General features: G+C 39.5%; 2 protein-coding genes across 2 annotated transcripts in view; both read right to left on the reverse strand.

The window, feature by feature from the left end:
* Positions 1–8,668, reverse strand: part of si:ch211-266g18.9 (transforming growth factor-beta receptor-associated protein 1) — a 15,275-nt gene extending 6,607 nt beyond the window's left edge. Inside the window, exons 1-8 of the mRNA XM_060880461.1 lie at positions 7,879–8,668; positions 6,791–6,985; positions 5,493–5,647; positions 3,814–3,896; positions 3,385–3,729; positions 3,242–3,299; positions 1,451–1,595; positions 1,083–1,222 (exon numbers count right to left, since the gene is read on the reverse strand). Coding sequence (XP_060736444.1) covers positions 1,083–1,222; positions 1,451–1,595; positions 3,242–3,299; positions 3,385–3,729; positions 3,814–3,896; positions 5,493–5,647; positions 6,791–6,985; positions 7,879–8,545 — 1,788 coding nt within the window. The 5' untranslated portion in view covers positions 8,546–8,668. The remainder of the gene's footprint in view (positions 1–1,082; positions 1,223–1,450; positions 1,596–3,241; positions 3,300–3,384; positions 3,730–3,813; positions 3,897–5,492; positions 5,648–6,790; positions 6,986–7,878) is intronic.
* Positions 8,669–9,751: 1,083 nt separating this feature from the next.
* On the reverse strand, positions 9,752–15,874 carry fhl5 (four and a half LIM domains 5). Its single transcript, XM_060880463.1, has 6 exons — positions 15,787–15,874; positions 15,479–15,641; positions 14,236–14,410; positions 13,359–13,528; positions 12,219–12,405; positions 9,752–11,249 (listed from the first exon to the last, which is right to left on the reverse strand). The coding sequence occupies exons 2-6, from the start codon at positions 15,635–15,637 to the stop codon at positions 11,098–11,100; spliced, it is 843 nt and encodes a 280-aa protein (XP_060736446.1). The 5' UTR covers positions 15,638–15,641; positions 15,787–15,874; the 3' UTR covers positions 9,752–11,097.
* Positions 15,875–16,866: the final 992 nt, after the last annotated feature.

The following is a 16,866-nucleotide window of genomic DNA, read 5'->3' on the forward strand; positions in this document are numbered from 1 at the left end:
GCACGTTCATTACACGATTATGTGAGGGTGTGATAAGCACACTTCAGCGTCGCAGTTTCTGCTGTATCGTGGTATTAAATGATTTGGTTAAAAACTGCTTGAATATTTGTTCAGACAGACTTGTTAAGATTGTGTGTAGTCTTCAGTTTTCGGTACAACAATGAAGAGATTTTTGCTGATTTGCTCTTCTGTATTTAAAAAAAAAAAGTAGCTACTACTATTTTCAAATATTTTACACCACGGTCATTGAATTCTTGATTCTGATTGGTTGTAAGGTATTGATTCATTTTCTAGAACAGCAGACCAGACAATAGATGTGGCTACAAGACAACACTCACACACACATTCATTTTCTACCGCTTATCCGAACTACCTCGGGTCACGGGGAGCCTGTGCCTATCTCAGGCGTCATCGGGCATCAAGGCAGGATACACCCTGGACGGAGTGCCAACCCATCACAGGGCACACACACACTCTCATTCACTCACGCAATCACACACTACGGACAATTTTCCAGAGATGCCAATCAACCTACCATTACCACCAAGAAACCCGAGGCACGGGGAGAACATGCAAACTCCACACACACAAGGCGGAGGCGGGAATCGAACCCCCAACCCTGGAGGTGTGAGGCGAACGTGCTAACCACTAAGCCACCGTGCCCCCCTACAAGACAACAAATCACAAGTAATATGTAATCTAAGCCTAATAATAAATCGATAAATAATGAGAAAAATGGTGACGTTTTGTATAAGGAGGTGTCTCCAGGAAGGAGTCTCCAGTTTCAGCACTTTGTAACAGTCAGAGGAAAAAAGTGTACCTTTAATTTTCTGCCATGTTTCTCATTAAATCTAACTATGAACAACGAAAACATTTATGTGGCATGACTTCTTTAGACGATTGTACTCGTTGGCACATAAATATGGTGTAAAAGTATTTAAGCAATTCCGGGTAAGTTGTTATATAAAAACTTCATGTGGAAGAAACTAATAATGACAGCTGAGCTGGTGTTAAATTTCTATCCACAGTGTTTCTTTACTATGTCTCAGACACATATGAGATATATGAGACACTGCACTCACCTGACTTTGCTGTACATTGACCAAAAATTCCAAATACAAAACTAAAGCAAGTTGGTAGTTTGTTAAAATGGAAAGCACTTCCTGTGGTTCAAATGTGCTTTGGTCGCCTGGATCTCGCTCCGTAAAGATTAATACCCCAACCTGTATATTAAAAACAGATATAAAAATATGAGTCTCAGCCCAAGTGATTTATCTTGTTCATACTAATGCAATTTTATAGCAGTGCTTCTGCTGTACTTCTGTATATAAAATATATAACCTTTCTTTTGCGTCAAGGCTGCACATGAAAATCAACCTCAGGTTCTATCTGTTCTTGGTACTGTATACCAACTTGTATGTGTGTATGTGTGAGTGTTAGAATATACTTTCCTTTTGGTCTTTTTGAAGAACCCAGTCTATAAACTTCATGATGATAGATTTCTCTTTCAACTGAGAGAGGGTTTTTACAATGTACAGCAAAACATTTGGCTCGGAGGAGTCCACACTCACATCATCCACCATCCACACCCAGGTCTGGCAAAAAATCACAGGCTTGTTTTTTTTATTTATTCTGTATATTCTGAATATTTCGTATGATTCCATTTAATCGTTTTATTATTTTATTTATTTCGTGCATCAGTGACAGTCATTCTCAGAATAATTATGCACATGGGACTCATTTACTTCCCTGGTCCACCCCCTCACTTCCCTGATCTATTCTTCAACCTTACCTTGTCCCATCTATATTACCCTGGTGTGTCAGCCTGTGTGTGTGTGTCTGTGTGTGTGTGTCAGCCTGTGTGCGTGCGTGTGTGTGTGTGTGTCAGCCTGTGTGTGTGTGTCAGCCTGTGTGTGTGTGTGACAGCCTGTATGTGTGTGTGTGTCAGCCTGTGTGTGTTTGTGTGTCAACCTGTGTGTGTGTGTGTGTCAGCATGTGTATGTGTGTGTCAGCCTGTGTGTGTGTGTGTGTGTGTGTGTGTGTGTGTGTGTGTGTGTGTGTGTGTCAGCCTGTGTGTGTGTGTCAGCATGTGTGTGTGTGTCAGCCTGTGTGTGTGTATGTGTGTGTGTGTGTGTGTGTGTGTAGAGTTTAAATGAATGCATACCTCGAAATCCAGATCAGAGAGAAAGACATGTGTGTGCAGGGAAACTCTACCCACCTGCTTCAGAGTCTTTAACTCCTCACACAACCTTACACTTCACACTGCTGATGTCATCCCCCCCCTGCCCTGGTCAGTCTATACCTATTACTCTGCTCCACCCCCTTACTGCCCTGATCCACTCTTCAACTTTACCTGGTCCCATCTCTACTGCCCTGGCACACTCTTCCTCAATGACCTGCTCCAGCACTTCACCACCCTAATCTTGTCATCCACAATATCCTACCTACTGTGCTAATGCAATGCATCCATTTGCCTCCTCTACTCTACCTTTCACTCCCCGTGTAGGGTCTTTCTTTACTGCCCTGGCTCTTCCGACCCAGTTGGCCTGGTTCAAACTTCCCCACTGCACCAGTCCACACTTCTGCACTGCCCTCATTCAACCCTGCCTTCTGCTATACCCTAACCACTGACCTGCCTCACCCTCTATCTTGGTCCACCGCTTTACACTGCCTTGGACCACACTACCCCACTACCTTGGCCCACACTACCCCACTGCCTTGGACCACACTACCCCACTGCCTTGGCCCACACTACCCCACTGCCTTGGACCACACTACCCCACTGCCTTGGCCCACACTACCCCACTGCCTTGGCCCACACTACCCCACTGCCTTGGACCACACTACCCCACTGCCTTGGACCACACTACCCCACTGCCTTGGCCCACACTACCCCACTGCCTTGGCCCACACTACCCCACTGCCTTGGCCCACACTACCCCACTGCCTTGGCCCACACTACCCCACTGCCTTGGCCCACACTACCCCACTGCCTTGGCCCACACTACCCCACTACCTTGGCCCACACTACCCCACTGCCTTGGCCCACACTACCCCACTACCTTGGCTATCCTCTTCCACACTGTCCTGTACCCCATATTAGCGAGGGTGTATGCTGTGCATCAATTGCTAATACAAATACTCAGATAGAAGTCACCCATACAAAATATTTTAGGACAAAAAGGCTAGGACCAACACTGATGTATTATTAAAAATCTTGAATCTGGATTTTGAAACCGACCTGAATTGCATTGAAATGTTCACCGTGGCTTTGATAAAGCAGTCCGATCGTGAAAAATCTGAAACACAAGAACACGTGGGGTTTAAAGAAGACTTATTAAGTCCTGAGATGTTATACTCAGTGAAACCTTTTCAGATTCTAACCTCTTATGACGCTCCAGATCTGGAACACACACATCCAGGGAACAATCATTACGAGAAGACACAAGTTGGTCCAAGTTATCGTGAGATCCCAGCTCTAAGTACACTTTAAACAAGGTAGTATCGATGTCCTGAGTGAAGAGCTGGCCCAGATCAGTGTTACGGATCTCTCTTAAATAAAGGCTGAGGAAGCTTAGATACTTGTGAAACTCAGGCTGGGCTTCATTATTTAGCTTCCTCAGGTCTTTGGCATTGCTCACGGTAGGAGGCTGAGATTTAAAGTCTTCACTGATGAGAGTCATGCCAGGGTAAAGCTTAATGAGTTCCCTTGGGTCCAAGTTACCTTTACTAAGAAAAACAGTGCAATGTGTTTAAGAGAAATTTATAAATTTAAATTTAAAATCTTTTCTGGGGGAAAAAAAGCAGTATTACATAAAAAGTTCTTTGGCATCGAGAAAAGCTTCTCTGTAGAAATGAATCCATCCAGAGGTACAAATAATGCTCGTGTGCAGATCCTAAAATTAAAACAATAGAAAAAATGTTAACAGTATATTCTTCATTATTTAATTATCTAAGTTATTTGTCTAAATATTAAGTCTCGATTGATTATTAAATCCAGGTGTTTCTTACTGATTGAGAAATTACATGACAAAAGAAAATGAAGGATATCTGTATTGATTATAATAAAATAAGTAATAAATAATAATAAAGAATATAGATGCTTGATTGCCACTGATCAAGATATATTTTCTAATTATTAAAAAAAATAATTGTACACAAATGTGTACATTTAAGTACTTCCTACAGTGTTGTTGTTGTTAATAATAATAATAATAATAATAATAATAATAATAATAATAATAATAATAATAATAATAATTTTTTTTGTGGGCAAAAAGTTTGATCAAATTAATTCTGGTCTACCAAGATGATGAAGCTCAATTCCAATTTTTTTTTATTCAGCTTTATGTAATAGCGACATCCAGTGTTCAAACCAGGAACTCTTCAATTTTCTTGTCTGATTGAACTATATTCATTTTTAAAATGCACATTTCAAAATATCTACATCTTATCCGCTTATACACAGGGTCACAACACACACACACACACACACACACACACACACACACACACACACACACACACTCCCTCTCTCTCTACAGCATTGTGCTCTAGCTAGCTAGTTTAAACAACAACAGAAAGGCTACAGAAGCTAGCTAGCTTTCAAGCACTACTGCAGCAGGCAAATATTAAGTGTGTGTGTGTGTGTGTGTGTGAAAGAGAGAGAGAGAGAGAGAGAGAGAGAGAGAGAGAGAGAGAGAGAGAGAGAGAGAGAATGAGCAGATGCTGTAGGAATGATTGCTTATAACTGCTATAATCTACATGAACTTGCTATGATATACAATGTGTACTGAGTGTTAATAAGTACAAATACTATAAGGGGATTAAAACATTTTAGAATGTTATCAATTCCCTTCATTAATTAATAGATTACGTATTGTGGATTTTTATTTTTTTTTTACATTATGACTGACAACCATATTTCTAGATGAATATTAACATTCGTTCATCCTTTCTCGTTGTTTACTCATCAAAACAATGACCTGTTTATTCTGCCTCCCGCCCTGTGCTCCATCATCCGTGTGATATGCCTGATTAACTTGAGTCCTGTCATCCTGACATAGACGTGGTGGGAATTAAATCTTTGCATTTCCTGTTTCCTGGAAGGTATTTTTAAGCAGTTTGTAAAGCCGAGCTGTTTAAGGTTGCTCGCTAGTAAACATTGCGTATACTGTATTCAACATGACTGTCTGTGCTAATCCACTCTTTATCTGCTGCTGCTGCTGCTGCTGCTGCTGATGTGTTAGGTCTTGCACCTAAGGTCATATGAGGTGACCATTTTCTAGGATGGAAATTTAGATTTTTTAATTTTCTTTGCTTTCTCACACCGTTCAATTATTCATCTTTTTCACGGTTATATCAGGTGAAAATGTGGGAAGATGAGCATTGCAGTGGATTATAGCTGACTTACATACCCTAAGAGGATGAGGATTAAAATGGCCCCGTGTTTGTGGCTCTGCTATCCTTTTTTTTTTTTTTTTTTTTTTTACCTTATAAGTGTCTTCAGGCAGAAGAGACTGAACTCCATCCAGCAGTGCGAGTGCTTCGTTCACTCGCTCACATCCGAGCAGCTTTTGGATTTGAGCCTCCGGTGGACTCTGTGACAGTCTGCGAATCTCTCTGTCACCGACTACAAACACGCCGTCTATACAGACAAAAGAAAAATGGAAACAAAGCATGCTGCAATAATCATTAAGGGATTTAGAAATGATTCACCGGTGCTTATTTAGAAGAAAGATCTCATTTTCAACAGCTTAACAAAAGAGTACAAGTTAAAAACAACTGCTAGATAGATGTAAGACCATGTAAACCAAATAATAGTATGTAAAAATGAATGAAATGATATTTGGAGGGTTTATAAGAACAAAATAACTAAATTATGAGGAAAAAAACAGGCCAAAATATAGTCAATGTAAAGTCTTCAATAAAATTTAGATAGCTAGTTCCCAATAATATGAAGTATTTTTATTCCTCTTTTGCTTTACCATCTCTTTTTGCCATCACTTACAATGTTTTATTTATTACATATCAAACTCTTTCAAGTTATATTTAATATCATTGAATGTCCTTGAAACAAGTTCCTGTTATCGCTGACTTAAAAGCAGCGTCGGTTTCGTCACTATACATTTTCTCAAAAGTGAATACAAAGAGTGCTGACACTGGAGACTCCTTCCTTAAATGGTCAATAACGTGGTTCCTTACGTTTCCTTACAGAACACTCTAGCGGTCCTAGGGTTTGTTCTTCTAGTGGAACCTGTAAAGGGTTTTTGCTGAGCCTGAGTACCTGAGAATAGAGAGTTTACTTTTTTATAAAAAGGTTCGTAGTATAATCCATTATCTATTTATTTTCTTTACCACTTATCCTGCTCAGAGTCTCAGGGAACATAGAGCCTATTCCAGGGGATTTGTGGCACACCCTGATCAGGTGTTCAAACTCACAACCTTCTATTTGGTACTCCAACCAACACATTAACCACTGAGATGGTTAACCACTTGGTACTGGTACACATTGACTGGTACTTGGTTCTGGTTAATTGGTACTCCAACACATTAACCACTTCTCCAGCACACATACTTACACAATACAGTCAATTCAGAGACAACAATAAGAATACAATGACTTGTCTTTGGACTGTACGGGAAACCAGAGAACCTAGAGGAAACCCCTGAGAACTTTGAACCCTAATCCTGGAGGTGTGAGGCAAAGATGCTAGCCACCGTATCGCCCGGATATTACATTCTATTACATTTTTTGCTAATCTTTTCAGGTCAGGGGTCAGAATTGAACCTGTGGTTGAGTGGAGTGATTTGCTGCTATTTAAGAAAACGGTCTGTTTTAGCTGCTGGTCCAGCATGCTGTAGACGTGGAGCGATTTTCTCTGCAGCACCAACACGTAGGGAAAGTGCACCACTGCATCCAACACTTCATCCGGCCATGGCACAGGAGGACGCTGGGATATACCACTTTTCAGCACAAACATGCCTGCACACACAAACAAACATAAAATTCAAATCTAATTTTTATTATTTAATCCAGTGTTACTCATTGCGCGGCTCGCGAGCCTCCTGCGGCTCGCCAAGCTTTAATATGCGGCTCGCATGGCAGTAAATAATACGATGATATGATCATGTGGTTAAAATTTATTTTTCATTTAAATAACATTAAAAACAATCAGGGAAGCATAGAAAAACGAATGTGCTCTATTACAAATAATAAAATATATTTATATATATTATTTGACTCGTCACTGACTCACTGCGTTCTGCGCAATAGGCAGTTTTTGGCGGCCTGCCAGAAGCTAGTTTGTGTTTCATACTAGTTAACAAGTTGTGTTTACTGTACACACACGGACTAAATAATGGATCGATTTCTTATCAAACAATCCCGCGCACAAAATGAACAGCAACAAAGCAATGTGACAGTGACAAAAGAGGTAACTGATGGGGAGCATGCGTCATCCGCAACTCGAGTAATTTTTGTATTGCAATATTGTACATTGTATTTAAGCAGATAAGCTATTTAAGACTGAATAACTTGGCATACTTTGCGGTGAAAGTGGCTCTCCTATTGACTTTGTCCTATCAGTGTGGCTCACATGAAAAAAATAGTGAAGACCACTGATTTAATCTAATAAACCTATTTCTAATTTATAAATACTGCAAATTTTAAATACGGAAATATTGCATTCACTTGTTTAGTATTTATCAAATTCGTTTGATATTTAGTTCAATTCGATTAGCTTTATTTTTTTTTCATTGATTTATTTCTAAAATAATTGTTGTTTTTTTTTTATTTCATAAATTGAAAGGATGTCACTATTTTCGTAATTGATATTTCTTCATTTAATTTTGAATATCGTGAAATCGGATCCTCACCCAAGTTGCCTGGGCCATTTAGAAGAAACTCTCCTTTCACACTTTGCTTTGCAAGAACATTTTGCTTTCCCAGGTTATGTGTGAAGAGCTCGAGCTCGCTCTGAGTCTGGTAATCATGAAGAATGTATCTGTCACTCGTAGCCACGCACAGGCAAGTCTCATGCACAGCCAAAGCCACAGGATCCTGAGCCAGAGCCACGTTCCCTACACACTCCCATCTGTCCACACACACCTTGTGTATGCTCACTGCTCTCCGTTTGGTGGAGGCGACGAAGAGCTCAACGAAAACCTGCTGCGTGCGAACCACGGGTTCGCCGAGTCGAAACAGAGAAACGTTCTGGATCTTCTTCAGGGCTGCTACGGGCTCCAGAGAGAACATGTTTAACGCTGTGATGGAGCTGTCCCAAAGCACAAGAAGGTGGTTCAGGACTGGGACCGCCTTCAGTTGGCTGATTTCTCCACTTCGGCCCATCTGTCTTTTTGTTACCACTCGTAACGTCTGACGATCTCCTTTCTTTGAGCTTGTAGTGAAATGCTGGATGACTCCGTCTTTACTTCCGATGTAGACGTTGTTACAGGAGCATTCCATACACTGGATAACGGATTTATCTTTGTCTTTGGCGACTGCCACCTTTTCAAACACCAGCGAGGAACTAAAGATATCCATAGTTTGTTTTCTTCTCTTTAATGTAACCCTTTTTATATATAAAGTTTCAGCTCGAATGGAAACTTCTCAAACATCTGCAGTAGCGTCCTACTCCGGTGTGAGTGTATTTTGACCCTGCCATGTGACTCCTCCTGAGAGGAAGCCGGTGTCAGCACTTTACTCGCTCTCACAGTAAAACAAAAGTAACTCCAGGAAATGGCTTTAAAACCAGGCTGCACGTCCGTGTAATGTAATGTTTAACCAAAAAACTTTGCTTGAGAGATGTTTTATTAGATGAATCAATGTCTAGGTGTACAATACTAACAACCGTTGCTATGAACAATATAAATCACCCCCTTGTAATATACATCAGTGGAATGTGACCAACATATAAACACCAACCAGCAGATATTCCTTTCGTTGCTGGATCATTTTCCAATGGCATGAATAAATGTAAAATAATAAGCTAACGTGTGCTTTATGTATTTATATACGATTAAATTCTTACAAACACAATACAAAACATTTTGTAGCTAAAGTAAGCAGGTGAAATAACAATGGGAGATGTTGCACTTGCATTCATTCATTCATTCGTTCATTTTCTACCGCTTATCTGAACTACCTCGGGTCACGGGGAGCCTGTGCCTATCTCAGGCGTCATCACGCATCAAGGCAGGATACACCCTGGACGGAGTGCCAACCCATCACAGGGCACACACACACACTCTCATTCACTCACGCACTCACACACTACGGACAATTTTCCAGAGATGCCAATCAACCTACCATGCATGTCTTTGGACCGGGGGAGGAAACCGGAGTACCCGGAGGAAACCCCCGAGGCACGGGGAGAACATGTAAACTCCACACACACAAGGCGGTGGCGGGAATCGAACCCCCAACCCTGGAGGTGTGAGGCGAACGTGCTAACCACTAAGCCACCGTGCCCCCAAAACTTTGAAATGGAAAAAAAAAATACTCTGAAATTAACTCTGAAATTAATATAAATGATCTGAAATTTAAAAAAGATTCTTGCCCTTTATCTACATTTATTTCAAATTTTCTTATTAGGAGAAAATCATGTTGCTTAGATATTTATTTCACATTTCAGCTGTAAGGACATGCTGTAAGAAAAAAAAAAACACCACCACACACACTATAATGTTTTTTTTTTTTTTACTAATTTATTCATTTAGATTAATTCTTTAAGAGTAATATGTATTCATCTAAATGTCACATACAGTAAAGTCACACTCTTGTGTATAGATTATTTTTTTCCAGAGTGATCATTTTGATAGAGAAATTCAGAACATACTTATAACGGATGTCTGGTTGTACTTGTGATGCAATAGAGGAAATATATCCAAAGACTACTGCAATGGCTGCTAAAAGACCGCAAAAGGAAACTGCTTTAAAAAATATTTCTATAAGTATAATAAGATCAAATAGAACTATTTATTTCTGTTAGCATCACTATGACTCTATTTCAGTCTAAACTTTACACATTATTTAGGCTCAGGGTCGAAGTTCAGTAGTTTTGAGGCCTGGCTTCCAGAAAAATATCCACTGACATAAGACTGATCATGACATTTTTATTATTATCTCCTGTATTTATTCCTAACCAGCTTATAATATTTAATTTACACTTTTATTTAATGTCAATTTTGAATAATTTAATTTTATTCTTTTTTTAACATAATAAATACATTTTTATAATAATAATAATAATAATAATAATAATAATAATAATAATAATAATAAAAACAGCCCATTTATATGGAAGTGTTTATAAGACACAAAGGACCTTTTGGTGTCTGAGTCGATTTCGTCACCGATTTCTATCCTCGTCTACTTTATATAATGAACTTCACTTAAGAAGACAAGGTAATAGAATGAAGTGAAGTGACATGACATACGGCTAAGTAAGGTGACCCATACTCAGAATACGTTCTCTGCGTTTAACCCATCCATAGTGCACACACACAGCAGTGAACACACACACACCGTGAACACACACCCGGAGCAATGGGCAGCCATTTATGCTGCGGCGCCCGGGGAGCAGTTGGGGGGTTCGGTACCTTGATCAAGGGCACCTCAGTCATGGTATTGCCGGCCCGAGACTCGAACCCACAACCTTAGGGTTAGGAGTCAAACTCTCTAACCATTAGGCAATGACTTCCCCATGAATCGATCACATTATACTGTGGGTTTGTATTTAAACCAGGTTTGGATTCCACAAACAAAGCTGTGAGAAATGATATGAACGCTAACTTTTTCTAAACATAATTTGGTAAATGACTTGGGAACAGTTTCAGTTGATTTTCAGGCAAAAAAAAAAAAAAAGATCCTAACCAGAACAAAAATTTAAAAAGCGATAGACCGGTAATAATCATATTACTCCATTTGCAAACTAATCCCGTCCAAATAGGGCTTAATACGGCAACAGAATACATCTTTATGCAAATAATATACTAATGTCAAAGACATGCAGAAGAATGTGTGTTAAGAATAACATAAAAACACATCACTGATCCAAAGATGAGTGTTTTTTTTTTTTTTTCCTCCTTCTTCTTTCACTTCTCACGTCCGCAATCGGTGCACAGAATGTCATCACGCTGTGTGAGGAAACCACGGCCCACGAGCGACACGGAGCACTGCATGCATGCGAAACACTCGCTGTGCCACTGACGCTCCTCGAATGAGATATACTTCGCTCCTGCCAAACCTAAACCACAAAAAAATGCCATTTATTCCCAAAATTCACACACAGGTACATTCTCACTGCTGTCATATCATCTCGTTCCCCATAAAGCTTTCCCTAACTGAAACCCTTATGGGTTATTTTTTAATGAATGTGAAAAAAAAAAAACATTTTCATATGATATTTATATTGAGGGCAAGAGAAATTTGGCAACTAGGAATGATGAAATATGGGTCCTAGGAAACTAGGTTGCTAGGAGACGCAGGATCGAGGAAACAATTATTGAAGACCAGAATTGGAGAAGACCAGAATTAGGATCCATTGGACCTGGGAAACATGTAAAAACTTGGAAATATTTCTGGAAATGATTGAAAGGCATGAAATGTGGAACTTAAGAATGTGTGATGAAGGGAACCTGAGAAGGGAATGTAGAAACTAGTGATCATGGGTACTAAAGATGGGTTTTAGGGATCTATTTCCTTCAATATAGCATTTTCATTTCTCATACCTTATTCATTCACTCACTCATTTTCTACCGCTTATCCGAACTACCTCGGGTCACGGGGAGCCTGTGCCTATCTCAGGCGTCATCGGGCATCAAGGCAGGATAGACCCTGTACGGAGTGCCAACCCATCGCAGGGCACACACACACACACTCTCATTCACTCACGCAATCACACACTACGGACAATTTTCCAGAGATGCCAATCAACCTACCATGCATGTCTTTGGAACGGGGGAGGAAACCGGAGTACCCAGAGGAAACCCCCGAGGCACGGGGAGAACATGCAAACTCCACACACACAAGGCGGAGGCAGGAATCGAACCCCCAACCCTGGTGGTGTGAGGCGAACGTGCTAACCACTAAGCCACCGTGCCCCCCTTTCTCATATCTTAGATTTGATTAAATATATGTTAGGTATCTTCTAAAAAACACAGTTGTATAACTATAAATATCTGGGCACACTTGCATACTGTATTTTCAGACTTACTAGTAATAGGTTTGGTGCAACCGACGCATTTCTTAGCGTACAGGTTGCTGAAGCACTCCAGACAGTAGGGGTAGTTCTCTCGGGAGGTGAAGCGTTGTCCCGCTAGCTGTTTCTTACAGCCGATGCAGGTGAAACATTCGCGGTGCCACGGCTTGTCGTTGTACGTCACGCCACCAGTGGTGATAGCCTTCAGAATACAGAAATAAATTACAATAAAACAGCTTACTCTTCCACACCACCAGAGGTCACCATCACTGAAGTACTAATCATGTGCCATATTCACCAAGCACCATTTTTTTTGGAGTCTGGATTTGATGATAAAAAGTATGACTGGTGCTATAGACCTGGTGTTTTCAGTCTTGTCCTTGAAGGACTGGTAAACTCGATACAAGGCCTCCCGGCTTGGTAGGAATTAAAGCCTACAGCCACCCCGGCCTGTCGTATAAAAGATTGAAGAGCTTGCTATGGACTGTCGCATGACACATGCTATAGAATTTGGTAATATTAACCAAGGTTGCCAGGTTTCAGCATAATTCTTAACTCTGGTATGTCTCAGAAGCTACAGAAATCAACTGCAGAAAAATAAGATGGATTATGGAACTCATATTTGGATATCATCCACACCATAATCCCTTTTTCCCGTTCCCATTCTTACTTATCTCACAATACACACACACACTTTGTGGAAATTTATAAGATTTATTTCTGAATATTTGCTAGAAAAACAAGATCTGTGTGGCTTTGTAGTACTTGTAAGTACTATCCCAATGTGGCATAAATATTACCACACTGGCAACTTTCCTCCCTGCCTCTTTTCCTCTATTGAAAATGTTCATAAAGTGAGCAGTGAGGTATTGTAATTCCTGTCTAAATAGGGCTTATTAGTTAGTGTAAGTTGCCCACTACAGTAGGTGCAACAAAAAAGCTGAACCAAATGGGACGGATTGTGAGACATCTAGAATTTTTATGGTTGTTATTTATCAGAACAGAAGAATGTGTGAACCTCGTGTCCAGGTATATCATCTAATATAATATCTAAAGTGCACTCCTCACACCGGCTTGGCGTTCAAATTCCAACACTGAAATCCAATTCCAGTGAAAGCCTCGTCATCTTGGCACCTGTAAAGTTGCATCACTCACTTTCTTGCAGGAGCAGCACTGATAGGCGAACTGCTTCTCAAAGCAGGGGACACAGAAGTAGCTGTTATCTTTGGGGATGAAGGGCTTGGTTCCTATCGGCTGCTGGCAGCGCTGACACAGAAAGCAGGTCTCGTGCCAGCTGTTCCCCTTGTACTCCATTTTCCGTGAGCCTGACGCAAAGACAAACAGGAGAGATATTTTTACCAGCACCTGCAAGGACACACTTGCTTCCTAATAATCAGCACTATTATAAGAAGCTATAAAGTTAGCGTTACAGTATCATTACCCACAATGCCTTGAATGATTACCGGAACTTGTCTTTTCACACCAATACCATCTGCTTAATTGTGTGTATCAGATTTTTTTTGCATTGTCCTGCTCTTTTAGTGGAATCTGACATCCTGTGCTTTTTTAACATCGGTTAATGAGCTGTGCAAAAGTGGGTATGACTTTCAAAATCCACTGACTCGGTAGGATTTTATAACAAACTCGGATCCAAAATGTGAGTCCGTTTCCATGGCTACCGGCTTTACGCTGGAATTACGTAATTGTAAATGAAGTCATTAAAAACGTTTGGGGTATTCTGTTAATAATCATTTATATTTATGGTATTTTTATGCAATTGAGGGTTAAGGGCCTTGCTCAGGGGCCCAGCAGTGGCAGCTTGGTGGTCCTGGGACTCCATTTGGTAGTCCAACTCCTTAAACACTTATCTACCACATCCCTAACCCTGATCATCAACGCCCTTGTGATGTGATCTGGCCAGAGTGAAGCGGAGTGACACCTACCACAGTGAAATTGAATATTTTCCAAAATATATTTCCTCTTATAACACAGCAATTTGCCAATTATTACACGCCTTAATTTAGCATCCTACCTGGCAGGATAGTTTTTGTGCAGTTATTGCACTTGGATGAATATTCATTGGAGTAGCACTCGGTGCACAGCAGAAGTTCATCTTTAGCAGCAAACGCTTTCTCCGCTAATGAGCGTCCGCATTTACCACACTTGAAGCAGTTCTCATGCCAGTGGCGATCCTTGTAGGATAGATCCTGTCATGTAGAGATACACGATTAGCCGAAAGTATCCTTTCTAATATAAGTCAGTTATACAAGAAGTCATTTACAAGAAGCTACTTACAGCTTTAGCCTTCACCCTTCCATCTTCTAGAATGTTTAACATACAGCTAATTTATCGTATGTGATGCTAATCATAGCTGACGGAAGACCATCTGGTTAACCGCTAGCGCAAGCTCACAAATGTCATACGCTGTCCTACTGTAAATCGCATTGCCATATTCTCACATATTTACTTAACACTCGCTAGCAACATTTTAAAAGAACTTATGTATATGTATACTTATGCATATATATATATATATATATATATATATATATATATATATATATATATATATATATATATATATATATATATATATCCTATATTTTCATATTTTATATAATTGTTTATATAGTTTTTTTTATATAGTTTATACTTTTCTATTTATCTATCTCCTTTTGGTTTTGGTTTATTTTTTCTATCTTAAATTGCATTCCAAATTATTCTTATACCGGACAGTTGCATAAAGCATTTCACTGCATGTCGTACCCTGTATGTATGTGTATGTGACAAATAAAATTTGATTTGATTTGATTTAATTTGATTTGAAATATCATGTCACACTATCAACTAAAATTTGGTGTAACACTTATTAGCTAAGTTTATATATCAACGTTCTTAAAATACAAAAAAAAGATCGGTAAATTTTGTGTGAAAATAAAAATAGAAGAATGTTGTTAGAATCGTTTTGTAACTAATAAATATCGCTATTATAATGAGAAGAAATCTGGACACTTAAACATTTTTAGAATATAAAAAAAAAAACATTGAAAGAACATTATATTTTGTGTGAAAATAAAGTTAGGAGAATGTTGTATGAAACATTTTTGTAACCTTTAAATAATGTCAATCAGGTCACTTAGTGTGTAATACATTTTTACCTGGAAGGTTGCTAAATTTGAGTCATTTTTTTTCAAAGATGACTGAATTGTTTGCTAAATGTTGGAAAATTTAAAGAGCTGAGATGAGAAATCAGAACACCGGAGTCTCTTTCTTACCTTGTTGTTGCACCCGATTGGTAAGGAGCAACCCTCACAACAGTTAGCAAAGAGGTTCTCATAACACTTGGTGCAGTATTGTGTGTCTTCTTTCAGGATGTATTTTTTGCCAAGCAGTGAGTCTTTGCAGTAATGGCAGTCAAATCGTTCTGTAGACATCGCTCTTTAAATAGAGAATGAACGGTAAAATCGTTACGGCTGAATTTTCCAGCAAAGTGCATGGAATTAAATTGTCTTGATGCCTAGTCTAGTGCAACCCATTGAAATCCCCAATAGACAATAGAGACTAGATTTTGATTGCACTTTACCTTCGGTAGTGAGTTCAGAACTGCTCCTGCAGTGTGTGGATGGAGTGTGTGGTGTCCAGGCGTTGGGTCGGATTTTCGCCGATTAACACGATGCATTGAATAGACCATCTATAAATACAGTCCCTTTATTAGCTTAAATCTCTGGGGAGAATAACCACGCTGCACATGTCTACACCTTTTATGGGCGTTCTCCCATAACCATTCCTCCATAACATCTATATTGCTTTTTTCTACATCGTTTTATTTTCTACCATCCAATAAGAAGCTATAGCACCAGGCTGCAAATCTGGCAACCAGAAAAGAAATATCTCAGAGAAGCTTTAAAAAAAAAAAAGTTTCCCCTAAAACAAAGAAAGAAAAGAAACTGAGCAGATGGAACAATACTGTCATGCCGTACAAGGCTGGACGATGCTGCTGTATTTCTCTGTGTCTCAGACAAAAACATGTTCACCCAGAAGGCTAGACACAAGCTGAGCAGCATAATGAGGTACCGCTGTGTATCGAGCAATGCACAGATTTGTATTATCAAGCAGGATGTGAAGAAATTTATACAGCACACAAGCATTTACACAAGAAATGTAGCATTCGTTAAAAAGTCCAGGTAAAAAATGCACAAGAACAGGAAGTAGATGAGATACTGAAATAGGTGCAAGATTCCACATTTAGATTCCCTTTTATTTAAAAAAATGTACATTAGCTGTGCTTTGGAAGTGCTTGGAATTTTAGTATGTTGTTTTAATGTTGTAGTTTTAACAATTGTAGCTACATTATGAGCACAGAATGGACCCAATTGTAATTATAACAAATTGGAGTTAAAATCTCGACCGAAAACTAAAAATACTCTTTTGGAGATTCGTCTTTTGGGCCTATAGTGGACTAGATGTGATTTTTTTTTTCTTTTATAACCCAACCTTTATTGGCACAGACATGTTTTGCTAGCACCTTGGGCTTCATGATGTTGCATGATACCGTATGTTCTCTAACAAACTCTTGGGCCTTTCTGATGTATTTAGATGACATGACACACAAATTGACTCCAGTCAACAAACTATGTGACGTCACTTTTTTGTATTATTTAGT

This window comes from Tachysurus vachellii, chromosome 10 (genome assembly GCF_030014155.1).
Source record: "Tachysurus vachellii isolate PV-2020 chromosome 10, HZAU_Pvac_v1, whole genome shotgun sequence".
In the NCBI taxonomy this organism is placed as follows: domain Eukaryota; kingdom Metazoa; phylum Chordata; class Actinopteri; order Siluriformes; family Bagridae; genus Tachysurus; species Tachysurus vachellii.

Excerpts from the sequence above, each read along its gene's own strand:
- fhl5 (XM_060880463.1), bottom strand. The coding sequence starts at position 15,637 with ATGTCTACAGAACGATTTGACTGCCATTACTGCAAAGACTCACTGCTT. Across the intron at positions 13,529-14,235 it reads CACAAAAACTATCCTGCCAG|GCTCACGGAAAATGGAGTAC; the intron begins GTAGGATGCTAA and ends TCTTTGCGTCAG. Across the intron at positions 12,406-13,358 it reads AGTGCTGCTCCTGCAAGAAA|GCTATCACCACTGGTGGCGT; the intron begins GTGAGTGATGCA and ends TGTATTCTGAAG.